The following is a 25,077-nucleotide window of genomic DNA, read 5'->3' as shown; positions in this document are numbered from 1 at the left end:
CGGAATTATGGAGGAATCGGAGTTGGGTCCGAGCTGCATCCGAAGCCGAAATAAATAGGCTGTTACCGAGGCTCGCGGTCTGCACCATGCAAAGCAGCATCCATAATGACCATCAAGGACTCCCCGTCGTGGACCCAAATTGTGGCCCAGAAACGCGCTCTTCGAGATCAGCAGCTCCAGCCCTATCTCGTCGACGATCTTGAGCAGCGAGGCCCTCAAGCTAGTCGGGTTTCAGAGCGCAGTCGCATTGCGGAGGATCCAGAGGTTCAGAAGATCACCGATATCGACAACATCCACGACTTGCTGAAGAGTCTCGAAACTGGCATATTTACGGCCGAACAGGTCACTCGGGCGTATATCAAACGGTATGAGCAATCCGAATAATCCGGGAATACTTCTCCAAGAAGCAGCCCTTGATCCTGGAGACATTTCGGGTCGGCCGCGCTGATTCTAATCTTGGATCATGGTTCATTCTATAGGGCTGTGGTCTCTCATCAACTAGTAAGTCATCCTCCACTTCTGACAAAGATCTCAAATCGCTTTAGGCCGGGACACTTGACATACTTGCTGACCAGATGCGGTAGACAAATTGTCTCACGGAAGTCGTCTTTGACGATGCGCTGGCACAGGCCAAGGCTCTCGATGCGAAATATCGATCCTCAGGCCAACTCAAAGGCCCATTGCATGGCGTCATCATCACTTTGAAGGACCAATTCAACATCCAAGGGATCGACTCTACGCTGGGCTACGTAGGTCGAGCCTTCCAGCCTGCTCAGCAAGATGCAGTGCTTGTCGAGATCTTAAAAGACCTGGGAGCGGTTGTGATCGCCAAAACCAACCTATGCCAGAGCATTATGGTATGTACTAGAGCTGATCTATTATGATCGTCTCTTTCTCTTCTCTTACCCCTTGACGTTTTGAAAATCTCATGATCGACATATAGTGGGCCGAGACCGAGAATCCGCTCTGGGGCTTGACTACCAATGCCCGGAACCCCGCCTTTTCGTCGAGTGGCTCAACGGGAGGAGAAGGCTCCCTGCTCGCCCTGCACGGTTCCCTGCTCGGCTTCGGGACAGATATTGGAGGTAGCATTCGGATGCCAGCAGCCACTGCGGGCATATATGGGCTGAAGCCAACGGTAGGAGAATGAAGACCATTACCCAAACTCACGATCTACTCTGATCCTTGAATACTGATGTCCCATCTTACAGAGCAGCCGGTTCCCTTCCGAGGGTGTGCCCGTATCTACTGAGGGCCAAGAACATGTTCCTTCATCAATCGGGCCACTGGCACGAGATCTGGAATCACTGGCCTACATCACCAAACTCGTGGCCTCCGCTCGACCCTGGGACTTCGATCCTCGGTGTGTGCCACTGCCTTGGAACGAATCTGCACTCCGAGAGGTCCAGGACCGGCCCATGGTCATTGGACTCATCCTTGACGACGGCATGGTGAAAGTCCACCCGCCCATCGCCCGAGCCTTACAAGAATTATCCACCGCGTTGGAACTTCAGGGGCATGAACTCGTGACCTGGGACACGTCCGGCCACGCAGAGTGCATCGAGATAATGGATCTCTTCTATACTGTCGACGGCGGGGAAGATATCCGCCGCGATATTGCCGTCGCCAACGAACCGTATATTCCACATGTCGAAGCCCTGGTCAATCGGGCCAAGCCCATTTCCGTGTACGAGTACTGGCAGCTAAACAAGCGGAAACGGGCCGCCCAGAAGAAATATCTGGATATGTGGAATGCTGTTCGGTCCCCGAAGGGGAAGCCGGTCGATATTCTCTTGAGTCCGGTCCTACCTCACACGAGCGTCCCGCACCGATCGTTTCGTTGGGTGGGATACACCAAGATCTGGAACTTCCTCGATTACCCAGCCCTGTCCCTACCCGTAGACCAGGTGCGTTCTGACCGGGACCAGGTACCGGGCAAGCCATATGTGCCGAGGAATTCCTTAGATGAGTGGAATTGGAATCTCTACGACAGGGATCAGGTAAATGGGCATCCCGTGAATCTGCAGATCATTGGTAAAAGGCTAGATGAAGAGAAGGTTCTCGGAGCTGCGATGGCCATTGAGCGGATCTGGAAGAATTATACTAAGGGCCAGACTTGACCACTTGTTGCCAATGAATTAGAAATTATGGCTCAGATGAAGGTTTTTGGGATTATTCATGCCAATTGGCACAGCAATGCCTTTCTTTAGCTAATATCTTCTTTTTGCTTTGCTACGCCCTCCAAATATGAGCAAAAAAAAATATACATCATTCGTGAAATTGGAATAAGACGCCATAAACGCCGTGGGGAATATGCTGCAGGATGTCATGTTGTCGCTCAGGCTTTACGTGGCTCAAAGAGCTCGCGCTCCATGTTGATCTTGCAAAGCTTCGAAATGCAGCCGCTAAGCTGGAGCAGAGACTGAACTCCATCGAGGATCCGCATATGGGTAAATCCAATCTCTTTGATAAACTCCAGCTTGGAGTGCTCTGAGAGCGTCGGAATGGTCTTGGTGACTCGGAACATTGTGCTAATAATGTCATGGGAAGAATAGCCAAGGTTCCTATCGAAAATTTATTAGGGAACTTATATCCATCACCAAACGGGGTTTTTTTCAAAAGCCCTAGGCACTCACCATAGTTCATTTAAAGTTTCCAGCGCCGCATCCACTTTGCCTTCCCAGCAGGCCTTGATCATAGCCTGAACCTTGACGGGGTGAGGGCTATCGACGACACGGAACACATTGTCTCCACTGACAAAGCCAAATCCAGACCACGTACTCTGTAGATTATTGATGGCTTGTCGCATATCACCCTCAGCACTAAAGACAAGAGCGGCAATGCCATCCTCCGAATGTTCAACTTTCTCTGCCTCGCAGATCTGCATCAGCCGCTTGACGACTTGGGCATCGGTAAGTCGAGCATAACGGAGGATAGCGCAACGCGATTGAAGGGGCTCGATGATCTTGTTCGATTGGTTGCAGGCGAAGGCAAATCGAGTTGTGGAGGAGTAGATTTCCATCGTTCGTCGCAGTGCCTGTTGGGCACCTGGTGTCATGCTACAAGATGTCAGCTGAAGAATCTCCGGGCCGCCTCGCAACCGGCTATCGAGGCACACACCTGTCAGCTTCATCAAGGATGACCAGCTTATGTCGGCCTGCAGGCAGAGTGACCTTCTTCTGGGCAAAACCCTTAATGCGGTTCCGAACCACGTCGATGCCTATACCACCTCGTCAGTATTCAAACTTTAATTCAGCGCGGGAGAAGATATAACTGACCTCTCTCATCACTGGCATTCAGCTCTAGGACCGCCTCTTTATACGCATCTCCAAGTAATTGCCGTGCCAGGCAGAGAACGGAGGTTGTCTTTCCGATACCCGGCATGCCAGAGATGATGACGTGGGGCATATTACCATCTTTGGCGATAATTTTCAGGCGCTCAACCGTTTCGGTGTTACCGACAATGTCATCGAGGAAGATAGGTCGGTATTTTTCAACCCTGTTGCAGCCCGCGAGCGAAAGAGTCAGCTTGAGATTAAAGTCACCATCATGAATAGGCACTGACCAAGGCAGCTCGTAGTCGACAGGAGCACCAGCTGTGACAGCCTTGAGGCCATTGCGCTCAGCAGTTGTGGAGGATTCGGCTTGCACCATGCTGGCGGGATTCGCTTTGAACGATGTCGTAAAGAAGAAAACGGACGGCCAAGGAGACGCGAAAGTGGACGCGTTCCGCGATAAGAGCTTATCGGTCCGTGGCCCAAGGAGCTTTGACTACGCCGCCCACGATCCCGCACCTCAAACATGACTATCACGACCTCCCGACCTTCCTTTTGAAAAAGAATTCTCTGCCAAATACCCTGCTTTGAAATGGGGCCTAACGATGTTCGCCGAAATCTCTTCCACCAGAATCTGAGCCGTCGCCCCGCTGCCCCCGGACCTCCAAGCACCGCCGTGCCGCCAGGGAACAATGGGATCACGCATCGGCCCTCACACCGACTAAAGTCGAGCACCTCAGATTCATCATCTTCGCGGAGTAGCAGGTCCTCCGAGAATCGCGATATCGTGGTCCGCGACAAGAATGGTAGTTACAAGCTCGAAATGCCTGCTTTACCGCAAACACTTGTCGGCGAAGATGGCGAGGAGCTGGGAGAGCTGGATACCGAGGAAGCAGACGAGATGGCATTTAATTCCTCGAAGCTCAACGCCCTTGATAAAGAGAGTATGTTCTGTTCTTTTGATGGCCCTTGCTAAAAAATATAAAAAAATACAAAACTTATGGCTTACGATTCTTTAGAGTTTGATGATGCGCTGGTGGAGATGATGATCCGCCATCGCAATAGACAAACAAATGGTGAACCCGATGGTATGCTTGCATAGCTCTCATTACACATACAATTCCCTCTTGACTTTACAGTCTTAACTAATTAATGTCAGAAATCCTAAACATCGTCCACCAAAGCCTACGCAAGAAGGTCGCATCGTTGGACGACGACAATTGGATGTTCGAGCCCGAAAAAGAGATGCGATTCTAAAACAGACTCGATTAGACGCTGCATCATGCATCTGAGATTCATTACACGGCCAATCATAAGCTTGCTGTTTAAGGAGAAGCGTTACTTTGTCTCGACTAGTCGAGCTCCATGCTTGGAGGGGGTGCCTCGACCTTCTTCACCCGCCTTCCGCCAGCTGGTTCCTGGGCTCCTGCGCCACCAAATCCAAACATACTCCCCATCATATCCATGATTGATCCCTGGCGTGGGATCTTGATCGCAAAATATTGCTCGCCAATCTGGGCCAAGAAATCATCCCAGATACCGACCTCGCGAATCTGTGCCGCATAGTGGGCTGTGAGCTGTCGGAAGAGGTCTGCACTTCCCCGTTGAATGGTCAACAGAAGTAAAGTCAGGAAGTTGAGGAGCGGGAGTGCCGGATACACCCGAGCATCGGAGCTGGAGCTGCTCACATCCTGCACGGCCAAGGAGGGGTTGGCCGTCGAGAGACGAGAGGTGAAGATCAGAAGCGCTTTGTTCGCGCTACGGAAGTTTCCGGTTATGAGGTATGGGAATACAGCGCGCGATGCGTATAGGGCCGCGGTGTGAGGTTCGTCGTGGGTGTACCATTCGTACTCCAGTTTGGCCAGAGTCTCTGCCGACTCGGAGGTTCCCAAAACGAGGTGTGTCTCGGCGTCATACGGCTCATTCTCTGGGCATGACTAGTTAGAGGGTATGCAGAATAATTACGATCAATTTGATGGTCGAACGAACCTTCCGCGTAGACTAAGCCAATCGCATGGTGCAGTTCTGGGTCTCCTCGCGCCAGAGGCCCGAAATCCGAACTCCATTCGATCATTTTTCGGATGAAGCGCTTTCTAGTCGTCTCCTCAGAAGGAAATTCGCGCAGGAGCTCGATCAGGCGCTCTAAAGGCAACAACCGTTAGTCGATCCTTTCCGGCCCAATCAGCGCGGTAACATATGGCTGGCAAAGCCACGAGACGAGCTTTTCGGTCGATTAGAGGAATAACTTACTCTTGCGAGCGCGGCCCTCAGTGTCATCATCGCCACCCGTAATCTCCCATTTCGCTTCCTGATAGACATCCACAAGCATGATTGCCAAATCCCCACCACTAGCCGAAGCACCCTCTCTCAGAAAAGCGGTGGCATATTCAGCCAAAAGCTCGGCGGCCGCATCGTAGTTCGACTGCTTGAGGTAATAGCGCGTTACGATGCCCCGCGCTTGCTGGTGAGCGTCATAGAAGTCACGGTCCTTTAATCTAGGTAATAGAATTGGAGCTGTCAGCAGGCAATTTCGACCAAGTTAACATCTGAACCGAGATAGATGTCTCACTTTTGGCGCAGGCTGTTGATCGCCTTGTCGACGCGGGAGGTCATGATCGACCGAGGGGGAAAAATTGTACAGAATTCCAACGACGATGCGGCGAAGAATGTGGAAAAGGAGCGGCGTCGACGATGAGGCGGGAGTGTAGGACGTTCGCGGGGAGTCGAGGAAAGTCGGTGGGGACGCGGTGCTGCATGCACGCAAACCACAACCAGTGACGGGCCCGCCCTGGCATTTTTCCCGGAGCTCTGGATCTCCTTTGACCCCAACGTGTATTTGGCCCTTCGACTTCGTGAATATCGGACACCATCTTCTCTGTTTCGGCGAGTAACAACACTGCAATCCAAGCGCAGGGCGACTCGGACCCTTTGAACGCGCCAGGGCCAAGTAGTTGGCTTCGTTGGCTTCGTCCCCGACAAAGAGACTCTCTTGATATGCATGAGATAGCCTTTTGTCGCAGCTGCACCATTCTTGAAAGCCCATTATAGATCAATACATAGAGTCCTGCTTCCGGGACAGACATCAAGATCATTTCTACTTTATCAGCTCTTCGCCCGGCTCAGAACCCCGTCTCTGATCAGCCATGAGCAAGGCGACTTTTAGCGTCCAGCCAGTGCACCGCTTCGCCGGTTCGAGCACTACTATCCGACGGCCCAAGGTAAGTAGGAAAACTTGAGCGATCGTGTCCAGCACACCGCGCCGGAATTCTCTAATAATGATACAGGAAATTTCATGCTTCTCGTATGACCAAAATCGCAAATTCTCCCTGGGAGACTCATCTCTGCAGTACTACTATCCGCCCAGCCTACCTGCGGATCTAGATATTGGCTTTGATACGTTCCAAAAGCTTGACGACACTGCTGATGAGCATCTGGATGCTCTACTAGATACCATCGCTGCTTTTGAACGGGACACCGGCAAAAAATGCGACACTGATATCGTGACGTGGCGAGGGATGATGACCAAAGTAAGATGCAAGATACATGAATTAAAACCCCCCTCTCTCTGTTATCCTTCTAACATGCCTCGATAGATCCTGGCTGCTCCTTTTAATGCGAATGATGGGTTGGTGACTCTATTGGGACGATGCGAATGATCGCCTGCTGACGTTCATTGGTTTCTAGCTTTGAGATGAATGCAACGTGTTTCCAGGTATGAGAATCAAGCTTATGTTCCCCCCGATAGAGCCAAATTAACGAAGAATAGGGCACCATGTGGGTGATTCCAGGTTTTTTTTCGTTATTTTTTATTGTTTATTTTTTTTGGTCGTCTTTAAAAGCGTTTCCTAATGCGTTTCCAGATTTATCGAGGAAAATAATGCATACAAAAATGCGCAGAAAGAACGCCAAAAGAGCCAGAGAATGCCTCCAGGGATGGCATCACAAGAGCGGATGATGTATTGGGGTATAATCTCTTTTCCTCTCTGTTTGCCAGATTATAGTCACGCTGATTATTCCAGGGTATAAATTTGAGGTTTTATCAGTTCTGCGGCAACCATGGGACTCCACATCTCGAGCAGAAATTGAAGGCCGACAGGTCGAAGTTGTCAATAATAGCGCACAATATTGTTCAGTTGTCAAGACAGGCATCGGGAAGGTGCGCATGGTTCTTGGGGGTGAGGTTGATGCCGGTACGTTCGCTTCATGCCGGAGGGTTGCCAAAAGCACAGCAAGAGCTAATCTGGTGTCCGTATCTTCTAGTGTGGGACTGCAAACCGGAACGAACAGAAGACCCCATTCACTGGGTCGAGCTGAAAACATCCGCAGAAATCCGAAGAGACCAAGACATGCTCAGGTATGAACGCAAGCTCTTAAAGTTCTGGGCGCAATCATTTCTACTCGGCGTGCCAAAGATCATCGTTGGCTTCCGCGATCAAGACGGCATTGTCAATCGCCTTGAAGAGCTAGACACTGCTAGCATTCCTGCAAAGGTTAAGAAAGTGGGCAAGGGTTCTTGGGACGGAAATGTCTGCATCAATTTTGCAGCTGCGTTTTTAGAATGTAAGCATGCCTTGACCGCCCTTCTGTTGGAGAATGACCAATAACCATCTGTAGGGCTAAAAGAGACTATTCAGTCCGACGGAATCTGGCGGATACGGAAGCAGGAGAAGTCCCCCGTCATCGAAGTATTCCAGATTGAAGAGTCCGGCTATGGCGATATTCTCTCGCCTGCATTCACGGCCTGGCGCTCGGCGTCCTGAAATTGGCTCCTTACGAACTCGCTATGTCCCAAAGGATGGAATGATTATGAATGGTATCTTATACTAAACGAAGCTTGTATTTTTGTTTAATCTTCATTGGTTCCCTTCTTGCAAGAATCGGTTGCAGAAGGCGTATTTTGTTGGGCTTCGAGTTCTCGTTTCCGAAAGTAGGCATCCCGTTCTGCTCTTTTCGCCTGGGATTTCAAAGTCCGTTTATGAGTATATCCATTGAGATGAATGTTCCACTGCTCTTCGCCGACGACTGTCTTGTTACAGACGTCGCAAGTGAAACTCTCCAAGGCTGCCTGCGACTGACCTTGCTCTTCTCTTGCACCGAGCACGGTATTTGCCAGCTCAGACAGCGATTTGGGATCAGGAACGGTTTCATTGCGGAAGAAAAGCTGTACAATATTTTCAGATGGTGTTGTAATGCATTCCTCCCATTTGTTCACGTCACTACTGTCCAGAAGGTAGAGGCGTTGAGTCAGACCGGCTTCAGATAGAGCGTGCCAAAGTTTATTCCGAATCCATTTTGTTTGAGACTTGCCGTATTGATGCGTGGCAGTCTGAATGGACTGGAGACACCTCTTCCGTAGAGCCTCAAGCTCGTCATCGCTCATCTGAGCTTCCTGGAGAGCGCCAAAGTACGGGGCCAGTTCCTTGAACCCTATAGACACCCAGACACCGCGGGTTTGATCGACACAGATGCCTTCGGCCTCTTTTTCCTTGACATAGTCCCACATGGTTCGAGCTTCTGACATCAAGCCCTGCTCTATCATACCATCGACGCGCGCATCTAGGCGCATATCGAGGACTTCCTTGCGGGCGTGTACCCAAAAAATCAAGGTGTTATTGAACCGAAATAGACTCTCATCCTCCATGACTGCTTGAGATTTTGTCAATTTTTGTTCTGCGTATATTTCGGACGCCGGTCTTCCGGTCTGGAAATAGATTTCCAACGAGCGCCGGATCTTTCGCCCATCTTTCGGGTGCCATCGTGCCGCCATGACTGGATCCACCTCTTTCAACTTCTCCATCAGAACATCGGGGGGAGAATCCAAGATGGGCCATTTCTCGGAAGTCGATGGAATAAACTCCGTTGATTGTGAGACCTCTTTGTCATCCGATCCTTCTCCTAGCAACTGGTCCTTGAAGAGGACTGCCTGGGTGTAGTAATGGGTACCTCCGACGAGAATCGGGACTTTACCACGCGCCCGAATGTCGTCAATCAGGCGTAGGGCCTCCTTCTTGAAACGACTGATGTGCCACGGCTCCGCATCCAGATCGACACAGCTCAACAGGTGGTGGGGGATGCCATTTCGCTCTTCAATTGGAATCTGATTCGTAATGATTGGCAGGCCACGGTACATCTGCATAGCATCACCATTGATGATTTCGCCATTAAATCGTGAAGCTAGGTCCACTGCGAGCTATCTGTACCCATCAGCTTAAATAATCGTGGCACGCGAGGTTATTGTGAGGGGTTCTCTCTTTTCTCTCCTACCTTAGACTTTCCAGTCCCCGTCGCCCCAACGACCGCGATGAGGGGATCCATCATTGCTCTTCGACCAGGCAGAAATGATCGGAGAGCAGCGAGCATCACGAGCTCCGCATCGTGGGGATTCGTGTTGAAGAGGGAAAAAAAAGTGCGGTCGCTACTTGTTATCGTGAGTGTTATCGCACATTACCTCATCCGCCGCCGCGATTGCGGGCACACTAGCATCGGCTCAGTTTAGGTCGAGGGGCATACTACTACCTAGACAACCTCAACAGTGTGACTCATTTTTGTCTTTCAGGTGCTTTTCGCTCATTTTCCTTCTTCATTCTTCTACTCTTGTTTCTGATCCCATCTTGGGATCTCTCGTGTCTACCATGGCTACTCCACCTCCATCAATTGCGGTGCAGGGTCTCTCCTACAAATTCCAAGATGGCTCGGCGGGGCTGGAAAATGTGCAGCTGGACCTCCCACCCGGAAGTCGGACTCTTCTGATCGGCGGTAAATCTCTAAATGCGGTGCATTACATTCTTATAGACAGGCTTGGCTAATGCAAGATGCACAGCGAACGGCGCCGGGAAGACCACGCTACTCCGCCTGGTCTCCGGAAAGCGCCTGGCTCCTACAGACACCGTTACCGTAGGTGGAAAAGACCCTTTCAAGGACAGCTTGGAAGGCGTCACCTACTTGGGTGTGGAGTGGGTACTGAACAGCATTGTACGTACTGACATCGATGTGCCCACGCTATTGGCTTCGGTGGGCGGGAATGCCTATCCGGAGAGGCGTGATGAGCTTGTCGATATCCTCGACATTGATCTACGCTGGCGCATGCATGCCGTCTCGGATGGTGAACGACGTCGGGTGCAGCTAGCCATGGGCTTGCTGCGGCCCTGGAGGGTTTTGCTCCTTGACGAGATCACAGTGGACCTGGATCTCCTCTCCCGAAGCAACTTCCTTGCTTTTCTTAAACGGGAGACGGAAAGCCGCCCCTGTACCATCGTCTATGCGACTCACATCTTGGACAACCTTGCTCAGTGGCCAACTCACCTAGTGCACATGCACCTCGGCCAGGTTAAGGCCTGGGGCCCCGTCGAAAAGTTCCATGATCAGGTCCCTGAGTGGACGTCTGAAAATAGCCGTTTGGGAGAGTTGGTTCTCAAATGGCTGAAAGAGGATTTGAAGGCGCGTGGACCTCGCAATGGCGGCACTAGCGATGGTGAATCAAACCAGGCAAAGACCTATGGATCTCTAGACGCGATCGGTGGTTACGGTCTGGAGAAGCATGACTGAACAACGCTTGCATTTCCTTCTTTTGTACTTCAAGCTTCACCTTCACCTTCTAATTCTGTCTGTCTTTTGGGGCAATGGGGAGTCTTTTTAACATCATGCCATTCAACAATCATTGGGTTCAACCATCTGGCATCGGCGGGTTTTTGCGGGCATTTTGGGGTCTACAGGGCAGGTCTCTTCAACACTGGGAGTTTTCACTCACCCATGAGCCATAGAAAAACAAGGATATGTTAATCACCTAGAAAAAAAATCATTTTCGAGAGTCAAAAATGGTGCACGTAAAAAACGGATAGGACTGAACGTGAGGAATTCCTTCTGCAAAACGGGGCGAAGCTCTTTCTTTCTCTTCCTGTTATGAAACAGAGGGTACGTCTTGGTTGCTTTCAATAACATCATATCTCATGAAAATACAAAAGACTATTTGTTTGCCTAGCCCTACTTGTGTAGAGAGTACCGGTTCCGATTAGTCGGGCGTACTCCTTTACTCCAAAAACCAAGCTTGATCAACCTAAATCGCAGGTCGAATTCGTTAGAATCAGTCTCGGGTGAGAAGCTAAGTAGTCACTTCCGTTCAGTTTCGTTTTTCCTCGGCAAAATATAAGATTTCATTCATTCAATCTGAAAACTCAATATCTATATCCAATCAGCATTTCTCCGACGGGTATTAGGAATCCTTCGAAGATACCCCTTCGGGGAAGACGCCGACTCAAAAATCGGATAAGGATCGAACAAAGCTTTCTGATGCGGGGTAAACGATATGACAAAACCAGATATACGAGAGCAAATCTCATTATTTGCGAGTATTCTAATCCTTACGTGATTGTTCCTGGTCAAAAAGGTCCTCTCACTTCTTCTTACTTCGTTGAACCCTTCTTCGATTTTCCAGATCTCAACTATGGCGGGCAGTAGTCCTGCTGTAGAGCTCCCAGAGATTGTCTCTGGCAGAGCGCAATTGCCAATTGTTGAGCATCACACCAAGCTAGATGCTGTGAATCGAGAAATGGCCGATCAAGCTACACGCATGGAACATGATGTCTCTACTTGGCAAGCTCTCAGAATGCATCGAGCCGGGGCACTTTGGTCAGTGTTCTTTTCGCTGTGTATCATCATGCGAGCGTACGACATCGAGATCACTGGCAACTTTTATGCCCTGCCGGCATTTCAAAAACATTTCGGCCAAAAGTCCCCTGGAGGTGGCTATCAAATTCCAACGCAATGGCAAGTGGCAATGTCTATGGGGCCTATAGTAGGACAAGTTGTCGGGGCCTGGGCATGTGCTATTCCAATGGATCTGATAGGACGAAGAAGGACAATGGCACTGTATCTTTGCTTTACCGTTGCCTTGGTATTCATGCAGTTCTTTGCGTCAAACATTATTGTTTTGACGACATCCATGTATATTGCCGGTCTGATCTGGGGAGGCTATCATGTTCTCGCACCTACTTATGCATCTGAAGTGCTGCCGCTATCTCTTCGGGGATATTTTACTGGCTACGTCCAGCTGTGCTATACGATTGGACAATTCCTTCAAACGGGCATCACCAGAGGTCTGGTGAATCGACCTGACAAATGGGCGTACAAGATTCCCTATGCTGTTCAGTGGGCATGGCCTGTCATCCTATTGATTGGTTTGATCTGGGCCCCAGAATCGCCTTGGTGGCTGATGAGACAGAATCGACTGGATGAGGCTAAGAAGGCTCTTGACAAACTGACGAGTAAAGTTATTCAGGACCAAAATTTGAATACCTTAGCGATGATGGCTCAGACAGACCTGTATGAGCGCGAACAAGAAACTGGTACAACTTACTGGGATTGCTTCAAGGGATCTAACCGCAGACGACTTGAGATTTGCTCGATGTTGTTTGTGGTGCAAAATTTTTCTGGTAATCCCACTGGATTTGCTACCTATCTGTTTGAGCAGGTTGGGTTAAATGCCGAGAAGGCATTCGATATGGGTGTCGCCTTGAATGGAGTATCATTTCTTGGAACCCTTTTAAGCGTCTTTCCGCTAGCTTGGTTTGGGCGACGGACCTCTTGGCTATTTGGGCTAAGCTATTCTGTCACTATTCTCTGGATCGTGGCACTCTTATGTTTTGCCAAGGACTATAGCTCTACGCCTTCTTACTCATGGGCTCAAGCGAGTATGCTTGTTAGCCTTCAATTTGTGTTTGCTCTGACAATTGGTCCTCTTGGGTTCATTATCTCGAGCGAGGTTCCATCAACAAAGCTGCGAGCAAAGACGCTGTCTCTCACTGCAACCATAAACGGGCTATCATATCTTGTTCTTGATATTATGGGGCCCTATTTCTTGAATCCGGGAGCACTTAATGCTGGTGCAAAGATCGAGTTTGTTTTCGGGGGCATTTCTGTTTTCTCTCTCATCTGGAGTTATCTGAGACTTCCAGAGGTAAGTCTTTTTTGAATTTTTGCTATCACTTTCTGACTTTGTGCTGCAGACCAAAAATAGAACGTATCAAGAGTTAGATATCATGTTCGATAGAAAGGTACCCACAAGAAAGTTCAAGACGTACCAAGAGTTTGAAGGAGAGACTTGATCGGAACATTCTTTTTGTTTTAACAATATCATAGCTTTCATTCAACTCCTTTCATCGATTATGACAGCTGCGATATACTCCTACGCCTTCTCCGCTGTCCCATCGACCTTGAACGTAGTCTCAACTCTGGTCGAGACGTCTTCATTGCTATTGACAAAATATATTCTGCTAGAAGTAGCCGTCATAGTGCCATTACCAGGAGCTTCATCAGTAGTGCAATCAATTGCACTTGTCGCCAGAAAAGCATGTCGCTTGACTCCACTGGCGAGGTTTCGATGAATGACAAGCAACTTCGTTCAGGCAATCAGGATTGCATTTCGCTTTGCGACTCGCAAAACCAGAACTCCTCCCCGCACAATGCCAGGGACTGTATTCACAAAGCTCACTTCAGGCACACGTCGAGATACCTCTGCAAGTAACAAACTTTGTTTCAAAGCTAGACTGTTGCACTGTTGCACCATTTATGGGTGAGAAGATAAGGGTCACTATATTTTGCCAACCTTTCAGGACACTAGAAATTTACTATACGGCTTGAACTTAGAGCCTGGAGGAGAACAAAACGCCCATCATTAACATTATGTTCGTGTCTATATACAAATCATGAGAGTATGTTGGAGATGGCGTATATGCGCGTGGAAGTGTCCTCACTGGCCACTGCAAGTTCGAAACAGTCTCTGTTTTCCACTTCAGTCGGGGAAACTGGGCGCCATGAGAGCTGAGTGATTGCCCTGGAAGGTGCAATTGACTGGTCGATTGTCACAATATGTTGGGCTTCAAGGCTATCCACGGCGATCCCGTGGACTGAAACAGAGCCGCTGTCTTCTCCGGCGGCAAGGATGAATGAGTTCTTGTAAGGGGAAGGCAGGAAAGCGATTGCAGATACTGCAGACGTCAAGGCCACAATTGACTTGCAAGTGAAAGTATTGTCGGTCTTCTGCCAAATTTTGACAGACTTGTCACGTCCTGCGGTAGCAAAAATGCGCTCAGTCTTATTCGGAGCCCATGCTGCACCCAAAATCATTCGAGAGTGGCCTTTAGGGTTTGTGGTAAAGTTGATAAAAGTAGTCGGCTCCTCGTCACTCCGGGCAAAGACCGCCCATTGACGGTCTCGGCTAACACTCAGGAGATACTTGTCGTCATCAGAAAATGAAAGATCAGTGATGGTCAAGGAGTGCGCAGTAAGAGATGGCTTGATCTCGTGCCAGTCCGATGTATCATATAAACGGATGACTGCATGATCAATCGAGCTGGCCTTGCACGCAGTTGCAATAAGTGTACGGTCATGGCTGACAGCCACAGCTGAGATTTCATAGCCGTGACCATAAAGCTTCTCATGTTCCGGCCACAGAGTATATCGAGAGAGTTGATCTTCCAGTGGCGGGGTGTCGGTGATCAATGAAGCTGCAGGGGTGGAAGATACTGCCTCAGTGGATACTTGTTCCTCAACTGGGGCCTCATCTCCCTGGGCTTTATTAGACAGACCCAAGACAGGAATTTCAGCGGTGTCTGGTAGATCGCCCTCGATCTTTTGTTGAAACCCACTCAGCCTTCCGAGTAGCTCCGCAATCTGCTTGGGCTCGTTGAACACGCGCAGTAGCTTTTCGTCCGCACCTGAAACAAACTGGGCAGGCCCGAGTGTGTCAATGCAATTGAGATCATATCCGTGAATTTGAGGGCGAGAAAATTCATGCCAAGAATGCTTGTTATCACGCACCCATTGGGCATGAAGACGAGAAGTTTGATCGGCGCTGGTCGAAAGGAGATAGCCACCGTTGGGCTCCCATTGTACACCATTCGCGGAACGCACATGTCCTGAAATGCCAAACTTTTGCACCCAAATTTCGGCTTCAGAATCATGCTTCCATACCCTCCAACTACCTGTACGGCCAAGGCTCACCACCTGCTTTCCATCTGGGGACCAAAGTCCAATCCAAAAACCACCCGCACTGCCAGTTGCAGTAGTAGATCCCTTTTGAACGCTAATTTCTCCCATTCTCTCCACAGACATCCAGACACTGGAAACTGGATCTTGTTCCCAGATTGTAACGGTATTATCAGCGGAAGCTGAGAGGAGTTGTGATCGTGTCGGGTCGGGGTTCCATGCGGTAGTGTAGATCCAATCCTCGTTTCCAAAGAGCAGAGCTTCAAAGGTGATAGAATATTTTGATCCTCCCGCTTCAAATTCGTGAGCTTTGTTGGACAATGTAGGCTCCATGCCACCCAGTAGGGGGTCACTTTCGTCAATCTGCGCGGGCTTCTTGGCCTCACCCCGACACAACCGCCATAGGCGAATGTATTTGTCCTGGCTGGCAGAAGCTAGCAGAATATCATTTGTTTTGCTCTGCTTGTCTAGAGTAAATGATAGAGATCTGATCCATGCCTCGTGGCCGGTAAGCACCGTACGACGTTGGAAATTAGGCTGGCTGGTAGATGTTTCTGCAACAAAAATCTGTACCGCCGTCGTAGTCCCCGCAACGGCCAACACTAATGGTTTGCCATTGTTGACATCAAGAACGCGCAAGGACAATGTAAGCGGAAAGAAACGAGGCGTCATAGTGATTGACTCGAGCAATTCGCAATTGACGCCATCTCGCTGATTGATTCTCCAGATCCGAACTGTGCCATCTGCAGCACCACTCGCGACAACATCTGTCCCGTCTGCCACCGCTATCGCATTCACCGATCCCTGGTGACCTTCAAGGCAAGAGACTTGTGTGTAATTGCGGATATTTCTCGAATCTTGTTGCCATACTCGAATTGTCCGATCGACAGAGCCGGTGAGGAGAAATCTCGTCCCAGACGAGGGGCAGGTGTAAAATCTGACGACACTGACTTTATCGGTATGACCGACGAGAAGGGCATAAACACCTCGGCTAGAATCATCCTAGATCATCGTTAATTCTGCACAATATATGTCACTCCTTATAGAATGCCTATGCACTTACTAGAGGCTCCCACAGGGCGACATTGTTGTCCGCACCGAAGGCCAGCACACCCGATTGAACATCCCAATCGGCGGCGCCCGGATGCCGATTTCCTCCCACGCTAATATAATCGGTCGTAACGGACGCCATGGTTTTAAGAAGGGTGAAACAACTCGGACGCACCGTTTTGTCTGGAGTGAGGGTCGGCGTGGTGGAGGAAAAGAGCTGTCGCGAAAGATAATTGTGGAAACGGGCTTATCGATAAGAGCGCTCCCGCCCAGCCCCTCCTCGCTGCTGATTTCACTCTCTACCAGTCACAGTCTCTTGGAATATCCTCGGTCTCTCAATTCAACAACTGACACCATGGGTGACACCGCAAATGGAGGCGCAGGTGCTTCAACTCCTATCACCGTCGAGTTCACGTTCGTCCGCTCATCCCTCACTTTCTGCAGCCCAATACTAATGTTCCTACAGTGGTGGCCTCGAGCTGCTATTTGGAAACGAACGAAAGCATAAAGTCGCACTTCCCGCTCGACTCGACGATGGGAGCCAGCCGAATATCGCATACCTGCTGCATTACCTGGTGGACAATTTGATGAAAGATCAAAGGAAGGAAATGTTTATTATGGAAGACAATGTGTACGTGGGACAGTGGCCATTCGCAAGGAGCCCGAGACTAACAATATGGCAGGCGACCAGGGATTCTTGTTCTCATCAATGACGCCGATTGGGAACTTGAAGGAGAGGAAACATATGAACTCCAGCCCGGAGATAATATTGTCTTTGTCTCAACGCTACATGGAGGCTAGTGTGGATGACACAGAATTAGAAAAATCAAGCGATTTACTACCAATATTGTACGCGCGATCAGAGCCGAAAAGTTGGTCCGTGACATGAGTCTATCAGATCATGCAAACATAATTGGTGGATGGCTATTTTAAACAACGTCCTCAACATGTTGCTGGGAGATCCGCTCAGGCTCGCGCGGAGTCCGAAGTCCACTGGGGGTGCGAAAACCGCTCTGGGGAGTTGCACCGCCATCCTGTGGACTACCCAGGCCTGACATCGGAGATACCACCCCACTTGGAGGCACTGGTATTTTCAAGTCCTCTGGAGAGTCAGGAATGATCTCCTCGGGGAGGTCAGGAATATGAATTCTGCGTGCTTCATTTTGATAGCTTTCAGGAATGATCTGGATCAATGATGGAATGATGATTAGCCAAATACAGAACAGAGTTTATAAAAAGGATAGACCGTATCGCACCTCAATAATCTCATCCCGAGGGAACTCTAAAAACGGAATGTCGGCGGCGTTACAGGCCATGAGATAGCCATACAAGACTCTCAGAACACTTTCGTGGGCAATGATAAGCAAGTCGTTCTGCTCTCGCTCCAATTCAAGGATGATCGGCTCAAGGCGAACAGCAAGGTCGTGATAAGACTATCTAAGTCAACAAAAGAAGTATGCATCATGATAAACACACTTACCTCTGCTCGAGGGTACCGGTGGTGATAGGGATCAAGTTCATGTTTTGCAACCTCGTCAGGGAATTCGGCACGAATTCGCCTCTCTGACATTTTCTCGCAAACCCCAGGGTTGAGCTGGCTCATCTGTGAACGCTGCCGAACCTTGTAACCCCTGTCATAAAGGTATTTTGCAGTCTCGACTGTTCGACGTCTGGTTGAAGTCCAGACCTTCAACGGTCGAAGTTCATAGGCCGCATCGCCTCGGTCAACGATAGCACGCTTTTCTGATTCTCGATGTTCAAGCAGGCGGTCGGTCATCTTCTTCGCATATTCCTCGCCCTGGTCTGACAGAGACGCATCTGCCTTGTAAGAATCGGCCTCGAGAGAAACACCAGCCTAAGCAGATCGGTTAGTCCATTCATATCTGATGCAAATAATAGGAGTTGCCTACCCGAACAAAATACGTTCGTCGCGATTTAATATGAAGATTCAAAAGGTAGAACACAATACGGTTAGAAAGGTAGCCAAAGCTGCAGTTGTTCACAATCAACCGTTCCCCAGCATTCATCATCTGTCGAATATCAGCACACGATACATAAGAGAATAGGTCTGAAGAGAAATTAAAACCTTGATATAATTGAGGTCCTTCTCTTCCATGGTTTGAAATTGGGGGATCCGGGATGAGATGCGAGTCAGGTAATGTTTGACAGCATCCTCGGGGCTCCATGAAATGTACTAGTAGGATGATTAGCTTGGAGGGACCACAATCCTATAGGTCATACGTACATCAGGAGAGGAAATTTTGACCCTGCGCACGTTTTCTTCAATTATACGCTCATCATCACACCAAGACTCAATAAAGAGAGTCTGAGAGTAAGACATTCATTAAAACAGGGTCAACAATGGTGGTAAATGCGGCAAGTTTACCTCGATGTCATGCTTTGCAAATTCTTTGGCAAGCGAGCGTCGCCCCGAGGCCAGAGGATTCACCGCATCATAGATCGCAATTTGACCATTTTCATGGTTCAAGAAGTGATAGATATCTTCTCTACACTTTCTCACAATCTTTTGGCGAAGCAGAACGGATGACGCCGATGCTATACCGCGTTAAGATCAGCGTGCAAGGGAGGACGGTAACCGCCATGCGTACCGTTCACGAAAAAATAATCATCGGGCATATCTTCGCCAAATGGGATCGTAGCACGACGATAGTCACCGAGATGGAAAATTCGGGTCTTGACTCCTAGCCTTTCAGAAATGTTAGTGCTCACTGGACTATAAAATCAAGCTCAATAAGGGAAGACCGATGCTCCAAGCCTAGTTCGGAAACATACCATCGAAGGTACCGTGCTAATGCCACCGAGATATGTCTATTTCGTCAGATCTAATCAGCTTGTCTACCGGGAAAACTGCTTGTCGCGACCTGGCGAGACCTACGTCTTGCCTCTGGCGGGCAACCCCACAGTGATGATCACGATCCGGCCAGAATGGAAAAGCCGGCCAGACTCAGTGCTATAGAGCTGAGCTGGGGCAAGATCAGCTTTTTCTGGCAGGTCATGAATTGCATCAACAAAAATGGAGGACTTTCGCCGGAACTGGGGCGAGTTGGCCACGATTTCTGCAGTACTGATTGACGTCAGCGCACAGTCCCAAGGCCGATGGCCACATTTCTGTCAGCGGCCCTTCGTGGAAGGCTTTGCGAGAAGGAAGATCGATGGGGATCTTTTACAGTACTATAGACAGGTCACTCGAATATCGAGTTGGAAAAGCCGACTTACAGTAAGGTATCCATGATCGCGGGGCTGGAAGGGGGTGACGACAAGTTCCCCGAGAGACTCCAGACAATGTGGTATCACGGCAGACCGAACAAGTCGGAAGGACAAATGCTCACAGAGAGTCTCGTGAAGGCAAGGATCGAGGGATGAAAGTACCAGGAAGGTGGGAGAGGCGGTATAGACGATAAGGCCGGAGTAGATATCGGGTGGATCGTCCCTACGGCCTTTTTTATGTTGGAGGCTCTATTCTCTACGCTTCATTTCTACCAGTGCCCTCCATCACGCTTCAATACACGTTTTGGCCTCCAAAGTGGAATGTTTCTATAATCTCTTCCTTCAATTGAACCTTTATCTGGCCTCCTCACGGCTTTTTCTCTCTTTCTTTTCCCCAGTTTCCCGTGCATTCTGGATTTGGTCACGCCCGAGAAAGCCCGTGATTACCTAACCTGATCCCGGGCGGCGACAGCAGCCAAAGGCGCAACGGAACTGGCATTTTTCACTGGAAAGTCTTCAGCTCCGCTTCCCTCGAACCAACCCCCAATCCTCCGAACGGATCAGATACAGCCCTCCTTGCAAGTCTACGTGTTCTGAGACGTTTGTTCGTCCAGATATCCCGGGCTGGTCTCAATCCTCCTTCATCGTGCCCATTCTCCCTTCCTCACAACGAACCCGTTGACCGGCATCGCGTGACGACACCTCGATACTTTTCACCTCTCAGCCTCCAAAAATGGCCGATCTCACATCCTCCCTCTCTTTCCTCACGGAAAACCCTGCCATGGCAGTGATTAATGATGCATACACCTCGTTCTCCGAGCGCAGGGCGCAGCTCAATCTGCCCAACCCGGGCACTGTAGATAACATCGCGCGTGAGGTGCAAAAGGAGGTCCTGCTGTCCAACTTCATGTTCTCTGGTCTCCGCGCCGACCTGACCAAGGTCTTTGGCATGTCTCCTCTGTTCCGTGTGTCGCATGCGTTCTCCATGGGCTCATCCGGCAATCTGCCCCCGTACGCTTTCTCGGCCATGTACGGCAGCCCTAAGGTAAGCACAGAGCATCCTATTTTGTCCCATTTCATCGAAGGCTTTCAATTGAGCGTCGGTTTCATATATCTAACTATAAATCTCTCTCCTGTCCACAGGTCTTCATGCAAGGCAACCTCGGAAGCGATGGCACTCTCTCCGCTGTCTACAACTGGCGCTGGACTCCGTCTCTGGTCACCAAGACCAACGCCCAGATCATGCCTGGTGCCACCCAGGGTCTGATGCAGATCGACAACGACTACACTGGCAAAGATTTCTCTGCCTCTTTGAAGGCCTTCAACCCCTCTTTCCTGGAGGGTGGCCTGACCGGCATCTTCGTCGGTAGCTACCTCCAGTCCATTACCCCCAGCTTGGCCCTCGGCTTTGAGGCCATCTGGCAGCGCCAGGGCCTGAACACTCGCCCGGAGACTGCTCTGTCCTACTGTGCCAAGTACAAGGGAGATGACTGGATCGGTACTGCTCAGCTGCAGGCTCAGGGCACTTTCGCCGCCACCTACTGGCGCAAGCTGTCTGAGCGTGTCGAGGCCGGTGTCGACATGAACCTCCAGTTCGCTCCCAACGCCGCCGCGATGATGATGGGCGGTCCTAGCCGGGATGGCACCACTGCCATTGGCGCCAAGTACGACTTCCGTGCCTCTTCTTTCCGCGCCCAGGTCGACAGTGCTGGCAAGGTCAGCTGTCTTCTGGAGAAGCGTATCGCCATGCCCATCTCTCTGACCTTCGCTGGTGAGATTGACCAGGCCAAGGTATGACAATGTTCTTCTTTTTCCCCTCCTCACTTCTCTTTTCCGACGACTTGATGCTGACGAGTTGTTTTTTTTATAGCAAACGGCTAAGGTCGGCCTTGCCGTCTCTCTCGAGATCGCCGGCGAGGAGCTGATGGAGCAGCAGGAGAAGGCTGATGCCGCCAGCATCATCCCCCTCCCTTCTAATCTCCTCTCAATGTCTGAGATTCTCACCATTCCTCTCGAGTCTGGTACCTTTCTGCCAGGTATCTCGAGCTAATCATCCTTCACCCTCTCTGTTTTATTAGTTCTTCGCCCTTCCCCCTTGAAATGTCTGGATTGACATGGTATATCTGTTCGTTCTCTGTCGGTACATCCACTGGAAAATCGGATTGCCGGGAGGTGACGGCAGTTGTTTGGCGCCATGGAGAGTCCCATGTCTTTTTTTGTATAGATTCACATCTCTGTTATTCCCCCCCCTCCTTCCGATTTTCCGTCTTATCTTTCTTCCCCCTCCCCTGACATTTGATGTCCGCATCTCTCCAGCTATGTTTTGGTCCGTGGTCTTCTATGTCCTGTTTATCTCCTGATCTGGGTTCCCTTCTCATGGCCATGGTGTCTTTTCTTTTCGGCCCCCGTGGGATGGCAAAGTTTGCGAGGTGGGAGGTGCGTGGTTGCGCCCTTGGAGAGTCCCCCTGGTTATGTTTTTCGCATCATAGACGGACCAATGTAAAACAGTCTTTTGAATCTAAATCGCAAAGCATTTTTGCATCTTGTATAACCGGTGGGTTCTGTATAGCCTAGGGTGAGCAGAGAGGCGAAGAAACCTCTGATGGGAAGCTCTTTCAGAGTAGTCATCGGCCCAATCAGCCTCTTTGGCACTTTGCTGGATAGAGATCGGTAGAAGTAATAGTTTGACTCCATGGATGATGCCTGGTGTATATTCTTCCTATTCGACTCCGTCGTACGATGTGAGAACCTCTCCACTCAGCAGAACTAGCACAGTAGATGCAAATCCCAGCAACAATGAACCCATCTACCAAGTTTGAGTGTCGCTTGGGAGCGGTTGAATAAGATTGGATGGCAATGGTCTACGAATATGAAGTATTATACCGGCATGCCTGGGCTGATTTTCAATGATCTGCACAGTAGAAATGGAATCTTAATGGGAATCTGGTTGGTGCAAAGATATATCTCTATGTTGTTCCAGACAACCAATCTCAATCTACACCTGACGCTATCTCCATGAGAGAAAGAGAGAAAGAGAAAGATCAATGAACCAACCATACCCATTAGATCTGATGATCTGAGCACATTACTTCTGGACCATTTAGCTCTATTCCACTACGTATCTTTTTTTTCTCGCTTGAGAGGAGTTGGTCCCTCTTGAACCATATATAAGGGAATTTGCGAGACCCCAGCGAACTTGAAATGGACAAGCCCCCCACAAAGCGTCAAACAGACTCCTCCGGGGTGTAGGAGTGGATACAACGCTTGTGAATGGCCTAATACTATGGAGTTATCGGAAGCATCGTTGCTCTCTCAATCCTGAACAATGACATAGGGCCAACCGAAGGAAAAGGGATAGAGAAAGGCAAGGAAAGAAAAGGAGGGCAGTCCAGGATTCACCTCGGTATTACTTGTCGCTAGGAACGACTACTGCTCGTAATACGTAGTAGTATTGTCAGATAGAGGATGTAGATATGCACATATAGACCGAGACTCGGGCTGATAGGACCGGATCTTTCCTTCTTGGCTATTGGGCCAGCCTTTGAACCGCCACAATGGTATCAATCTCCCATCCGTCGATTGATAACCCCCCGTTCCCAATCCCTTGGTGGCTATGCAGCAGTATGATATCATGAGAGAGGGGAAGTTGCAGAAGAGGATCGGAATGGGTTGAAAGGGTTGAATGCCCAAGCATCAGCCTCCTTTTCTTTTTTTTTTTTTCTACACCTTTTCTCCCCCCAACCATATCTTGTTAGATCATTAGGAATCATAAGGGAGCGTGAATAACAGAGACAGCCACCCCGCGATTCAAAGCCCGTCTATTGGGTCCCTGACATCACCCTGGCCGCCGTTGGTCCCTGTCGTCCCCGGTTTGGCGACCTGCATATACCGGGGGCGCCCAAGAGAGGGGGAGGGAGGAGAACAACCATGCGCGGCCCCGTAGGGTTCGCTGCGGGGACGAACATCCAAACGCACTCTCAACAATATCCACGAGTCCAGAAATCCACAATTACACTTCGCAGGGCCCGTGACCCTCTTGCTCAACATCCAATCGCCTGTCGCGCTTCGATTTGGTCGTCTCGTTTTCCTTGAAATTGCCTGTGGGTTTGAGGGGGGAGGGGGTTCCACTCCACTTCTGGTTGCGTCCTGGTTGGATGGGTCTCGAGTCGGGAATTGCTCCATTTTGAAAAGTCATCATCGTGAAAGGCAGCCCATGTGCGACTTATGATGCATATTTATTTTACTTTTCGAAAGGGGGTGGGATGTAATTCAACGCAAGTAGGAAAGTATGTATAAGAGGAATATATGGTGCAGAGTACATAGGGGAACTTGACCACCTGGAATTGCGTATTCTTGGTCGTGGGCTATCCCTACCTCGCTGATGATGATGATACCCCGCCGTTATTTACTTCTTCAGTTGGGTTATAGTTCACGAGCTAGTCCGTGATGGTGCAGGCAGTGGGCATTTCGGACCAGTCAATAATACAGTAGATCATTGAAATCAGACTCTTGGACGAAGTGGAATCGGGACGTGGCTGGGCGCTGATGGCATCCCAATGCACACTCCCAATGCACTTGGATTATCAGCACTACGGCGGCACTGTGACGTGATGCCGGAGCGAGGCGAGTCTGATTGGTTCCAGTCCCCCACGATGGGCACCCAAATACAATGGGAAAAGGGCAAAGGAGAAAAATCAGCCTAACCATCCATGCCTATTGGGGAGCGGGGGAAGGCTGGTCTCCCGCATAGACGCGCGAAAAAGAGAGCAGGGGGGAAGGCGGGGAGAGAGAGTGTGTGTGTGAGGGAGAAAGAAAGAGAGAAGATCCACGATGCTGTATTTCGATCGTCGCGAATGATGGCAGATCGTCGACCCTAACGCCCATCGTGGGATGGTTGGGGGAACACCTACCTCGTACGCCCCGATGACAGACGCTATTGACCTGCGCCGATCGAGGGCGGACGACGCGATGAACGATGGAGTATAACCTCTGATGACCCGGCCTATTTAGTCCTATCCACTGTCCTCATGTCCTATGTACATACTCTCAATAGCCGAACATCAACAAAGTTGGTTGAGATCAGGGGCATCGGAATGGTCACGACCCCGATTTGGGAATTTCCGGATCCCTGGATCGCTCGCTCTTCCAACCTGTCGACCTGTCGTTCAAGAGGAAACAAATCACAAAAAGAACCAGGGGGAAATCCTGACGGTGGGCCAATGAGCCCTGTGACAGGATTATGTTTCGCATGTTCCGTAGGTTTCGCATGTTTCGCATGTGTGGCATCCTTCTAGGTGGCATTTCTAAATTCCTCCCGAGCGGTCTTAATTTCCCTTGCGGCACGGGGGGACGGCACGGATTCACCTCCCATGGTTTCCCATTTGGATCCCAATTTCTGGCATGAGAAAAAAATACCTACTGTAGACACGCTCCTCCCCCTTGGGGACGCAGGCCGTTTCCCACGTGTCTGACAGTCTCGGACTGCATGCAGTCGCAACATGGAGGCTTTGAGCATGCTGGGCCTTGCGTCTTCTTTTGAGAC

General features: G+C 50.0%; 12 protein-coding genes across 12 annotated transcripts; 7 read left to right on the top strand and 5 right to left on the bottom strand.

Moving 5' to 3' along the window:
• Positions 1 to 105: 105 nt before the first annotated feature.
• N7462_008819 (uncharacterized protein) lies at positions 106 to 2,120 on the top strand (the record flags this gene model as incomplete). Its single annotated transcript, XM_057080533.1, has 5 exons — positions 106 to 365; positions 480 to 501; positions 585 to 857; positions 944 to 1,138; positions 1,212 to 2,120. 5 exons carry the CDS (start codon positions 106 to 108, stop codon positions 2,118 to 2,120), a joined length of 1,659 nt encoding a protein of 552 aa, XP_056930861.1.
• A 218-nt stretch (positions 2,121 to 2,338) lies between these two features.
• N7462_008818 (replication factor C subunit 4) lies at positions 2,339 to 3,654 on the bottom strand (the record flags this gene model as incomplete). Its single annotated transcript, XM_057080532.1, has 4 exons — positions 2,339 to 2,564; positions 2,637 to 3,059; positions 3,121 to 3,220; positions 3,279 to 3,654. 4 exons carry the CDS (start codon positions 3,652 to 3,654, stop codon positions 2,339 to 2,341), a joined length of 1,125 nt encoding a protein of 374 aa, XP_056930860.1.
• A 213-nt stretch (positions 3,655 to 3,867) lies between these two features.
• N7462_008817 (uncharacterized protein) lies at positions 3,868 to 4,532 on the top strand (the record flags this gene model as incomplete). The annotated part of the gene is made up of 3 exons (XM_057080531.1): positions 3,868 to 4,219; positions 4,295 to 4,363; positions 4,435 to 4,532. The coding sequence occupies 3 exons, from the start codon at positions 3,868 to 3,870 to the stop codon at positions 4,530 to 4,532; spliced, it is 519 nt and encodes a 172-aa protein (XP_056930859.1).
• A 95-nt stretch (positions 4,533 to 4,627) lies between these two features.
• Positions 4,628 to 5,888, bottom strand: N7462_008816 (protein GET4; the record flags this gene model as incomplete). The annotated part of the gene is made up of 4 exons (XM_057080530.1): positions 4,628 to 5,202; positions 5,265 to 5,417; positions 5,526 to 5,770; positions 5,845 to 5,888. 4 exons carry the CDS (start codon positions 5,886 to 5,888, stop codon positions 4,628 to 4,630), a joined length of 1,017 nt encoding a protein of 338 aa, XP_056930858.1.
• A 530-nt stretch (positions 5,889 to 6,418) lies between these two features.
• N7462_008815 (DXO/RAI1 family decapping nuclease) lies at positions 6,419 to 8,035 on the top strand (the record flags this gene model as incomplete). The annotated part of the gene is made up of 9 exons (XM_057080529.1): positions 6,419 to 6,493; positions 6,560 to 6,802; positions 6,869 to 6,900; positions 6,960 to 6,987; positions 7,042 to 7,049; positions 7,136 to 7,239; positions 7,295 to 7,465; positions 7,536 to 7,835; positions 7,890 to 8,035. The coding sequence occupies 9 exons, from the start codon at positions 6,419 to 6,421 to the stop codon at positions 8,033 to 8,035; spliced, it is 1,107 nt and encodes a 368-aa protein (XP_056930857.1).
• Positions 8,036 to 8,121: 86 nt separating this feature from the next.
• Positions 8,122 to 9,593, bottom strand: N7462_008814 (tRNA dimethylallyltransferase; the record flags this gene model as incomplete). The annotated part of the gene is made up of 2 exons (XM_057080528.1): positions 8,122 to 9,465; positions 9,540 to 9,593. The coding sequence occupies 2 exons, from the start codon at positions 9,591 to 9,593 to the stop codon at positions 8,122 to 8,124; spliced, it is 1,398 nt and encodes a 465-aa protein (XP_056930856.1).
• Positions 9,594 to 9,907: 314 nt separating this feature from the next.
• N7462_008813 (putative ABC transporter) lies at positions 9,908 to 10,820 on the top strand (the record flags this gene model as incomplete). Its single annotated transcript, XM_057080527.1, has 2 exons — positions 9,908 to 10,031; positions 10,096 to 10,820. 2 exons carry the CDS (start codon positions 9,908 to 9,910, stop codon positions 10,818 to 10,820), a joined length of 849 nt encoding a protein of 282 aa, XP_056930855.1.
• Positions 10,821 to 11,715: 895 nt separating this feature from the next.
• On the top strand, positions 11,716 to 13,375 carry N7462_008812 (uncharacterized protein; the record flags this gene model as incomplete). The annotated part of the gene is made up of 2 exons (XM_057080526.1): positions 11,716 to 13,227; positions 13,277 to 13,375. 2 exons carry the CDS (start codon positions 11,716 to 11,718, stop codon positions 13,373 to 13,375), a joined length of 1,611 nt encoding a protein of 536 aa, XP_056930854.1.
• A 598-nt stretch (positions 13,376 to 13,973) lies between these two features.
• N7462_008811 (Elongator subunit ELP2) lies at positions 13,974 to 16,449 on the bottom strand (the record flags this gene model as incomplete). Its single annotated transcript, XM_057080525.1, has 2 exons — positions 13,974 to 16,259; positions 16,321 to 16,449. 2 exons carry the CDS (start codon positions 16,447 to 16,449, stop codon positions 13,974 to 13,976), a joined length of 2,415 nt encoding a protein of 804 aa, XP_056930853.1.
• A 213-nt stretch (positions 16,450 to 16,662) lies between these two features.
• N7462_008810 (ubiquitin-related modifier 1) lies at positions 16,663 to 17,108 on the top strand (the record flags this gene model as incomplete). Its single annotated transcript, XM_057080524.1, has 3 exons — positions 16,663 to 16,721; positions 16,774 to 16,938; positions 16,991 to 17,108. The coding sequence occupies 3 exons, from the start codon at positions 16,663 to 16,665 to the stop codon at positions 17,106 to 17,108; spliced, it is 342 nt and encodes a 113-aa protein (XP_056930852.1).
• Positions 17,109 to 17,236: 128 nt separating this feature from the next.
• On the bottom strand, positions 17,237 to 19,558 carry N7462_008809 (bifunctional fructose-2,6-bisphosphate 2-phosphatase/6-phosphofructo-2-kinase; the record flags this gene model as incomplete). The annotated part of the gene is made up of 11 exons (XM_057080523.1): positions 17,237 to 17,491; positions 17,564 to 17,740; positions 17,788 to 18,162; positions 18,218 to 18,337; positions 18,394 to 18,501; positions 18,553 to 18,633; positions 18,694 to 18,863; positions 18,917 to 19,041; positions 19,101 to 19,136; positions 19,204 to 19,392; positions 19,545 to 19,558. 11 exons carry the CDS (start codon positions 19,556 to 19,558, stop codon positions 17,237 to 17,239), a joined length of 1,650 nt encoding a protein of 549 aa, XP_056930851.1.
• A 710-nt stretch (positions 19,559 to 20,268) lies between these two features.
• tom40 (TOM complex pore protein TOM40) lies at positions 20,269 to 21,555 on the top strand (the record flags this gene model as incomplete). The annotated part of the gene is made up of 3 exons (XM_057080522.1): positions 20,269 to 20,580; positions 20,679 to 21,326; positions 21,406 to 21,555. Coding segments are annotated over 3 exons (1,110 nt in total), but the record flags the coding sequence as incomplete, so codon positions are not given.
• Positions 21,556 to 25,077: the final 3,522 nt, after the last annotated feature.

This window comes from Penicillium macrosclerotiorum (genome assembly GCF_028827735.1).
Source record: "Penicillium macrosclerotiorum strain IBT 26536 chromosome Unknown utg000008l_segment0_segment0, whole genome shotgun sequence".
Classification (NCBI taxonomy): Eukaryota; Fungi; Ascomycota; class Eurotiomycetes; order Eurotiales; family Aspergillaceae; genus Penicillium; species Penicillium macrosclerotiorum.
This window is presented reverse-complemented; position numbering and strand designations above follow the sequence as displayed.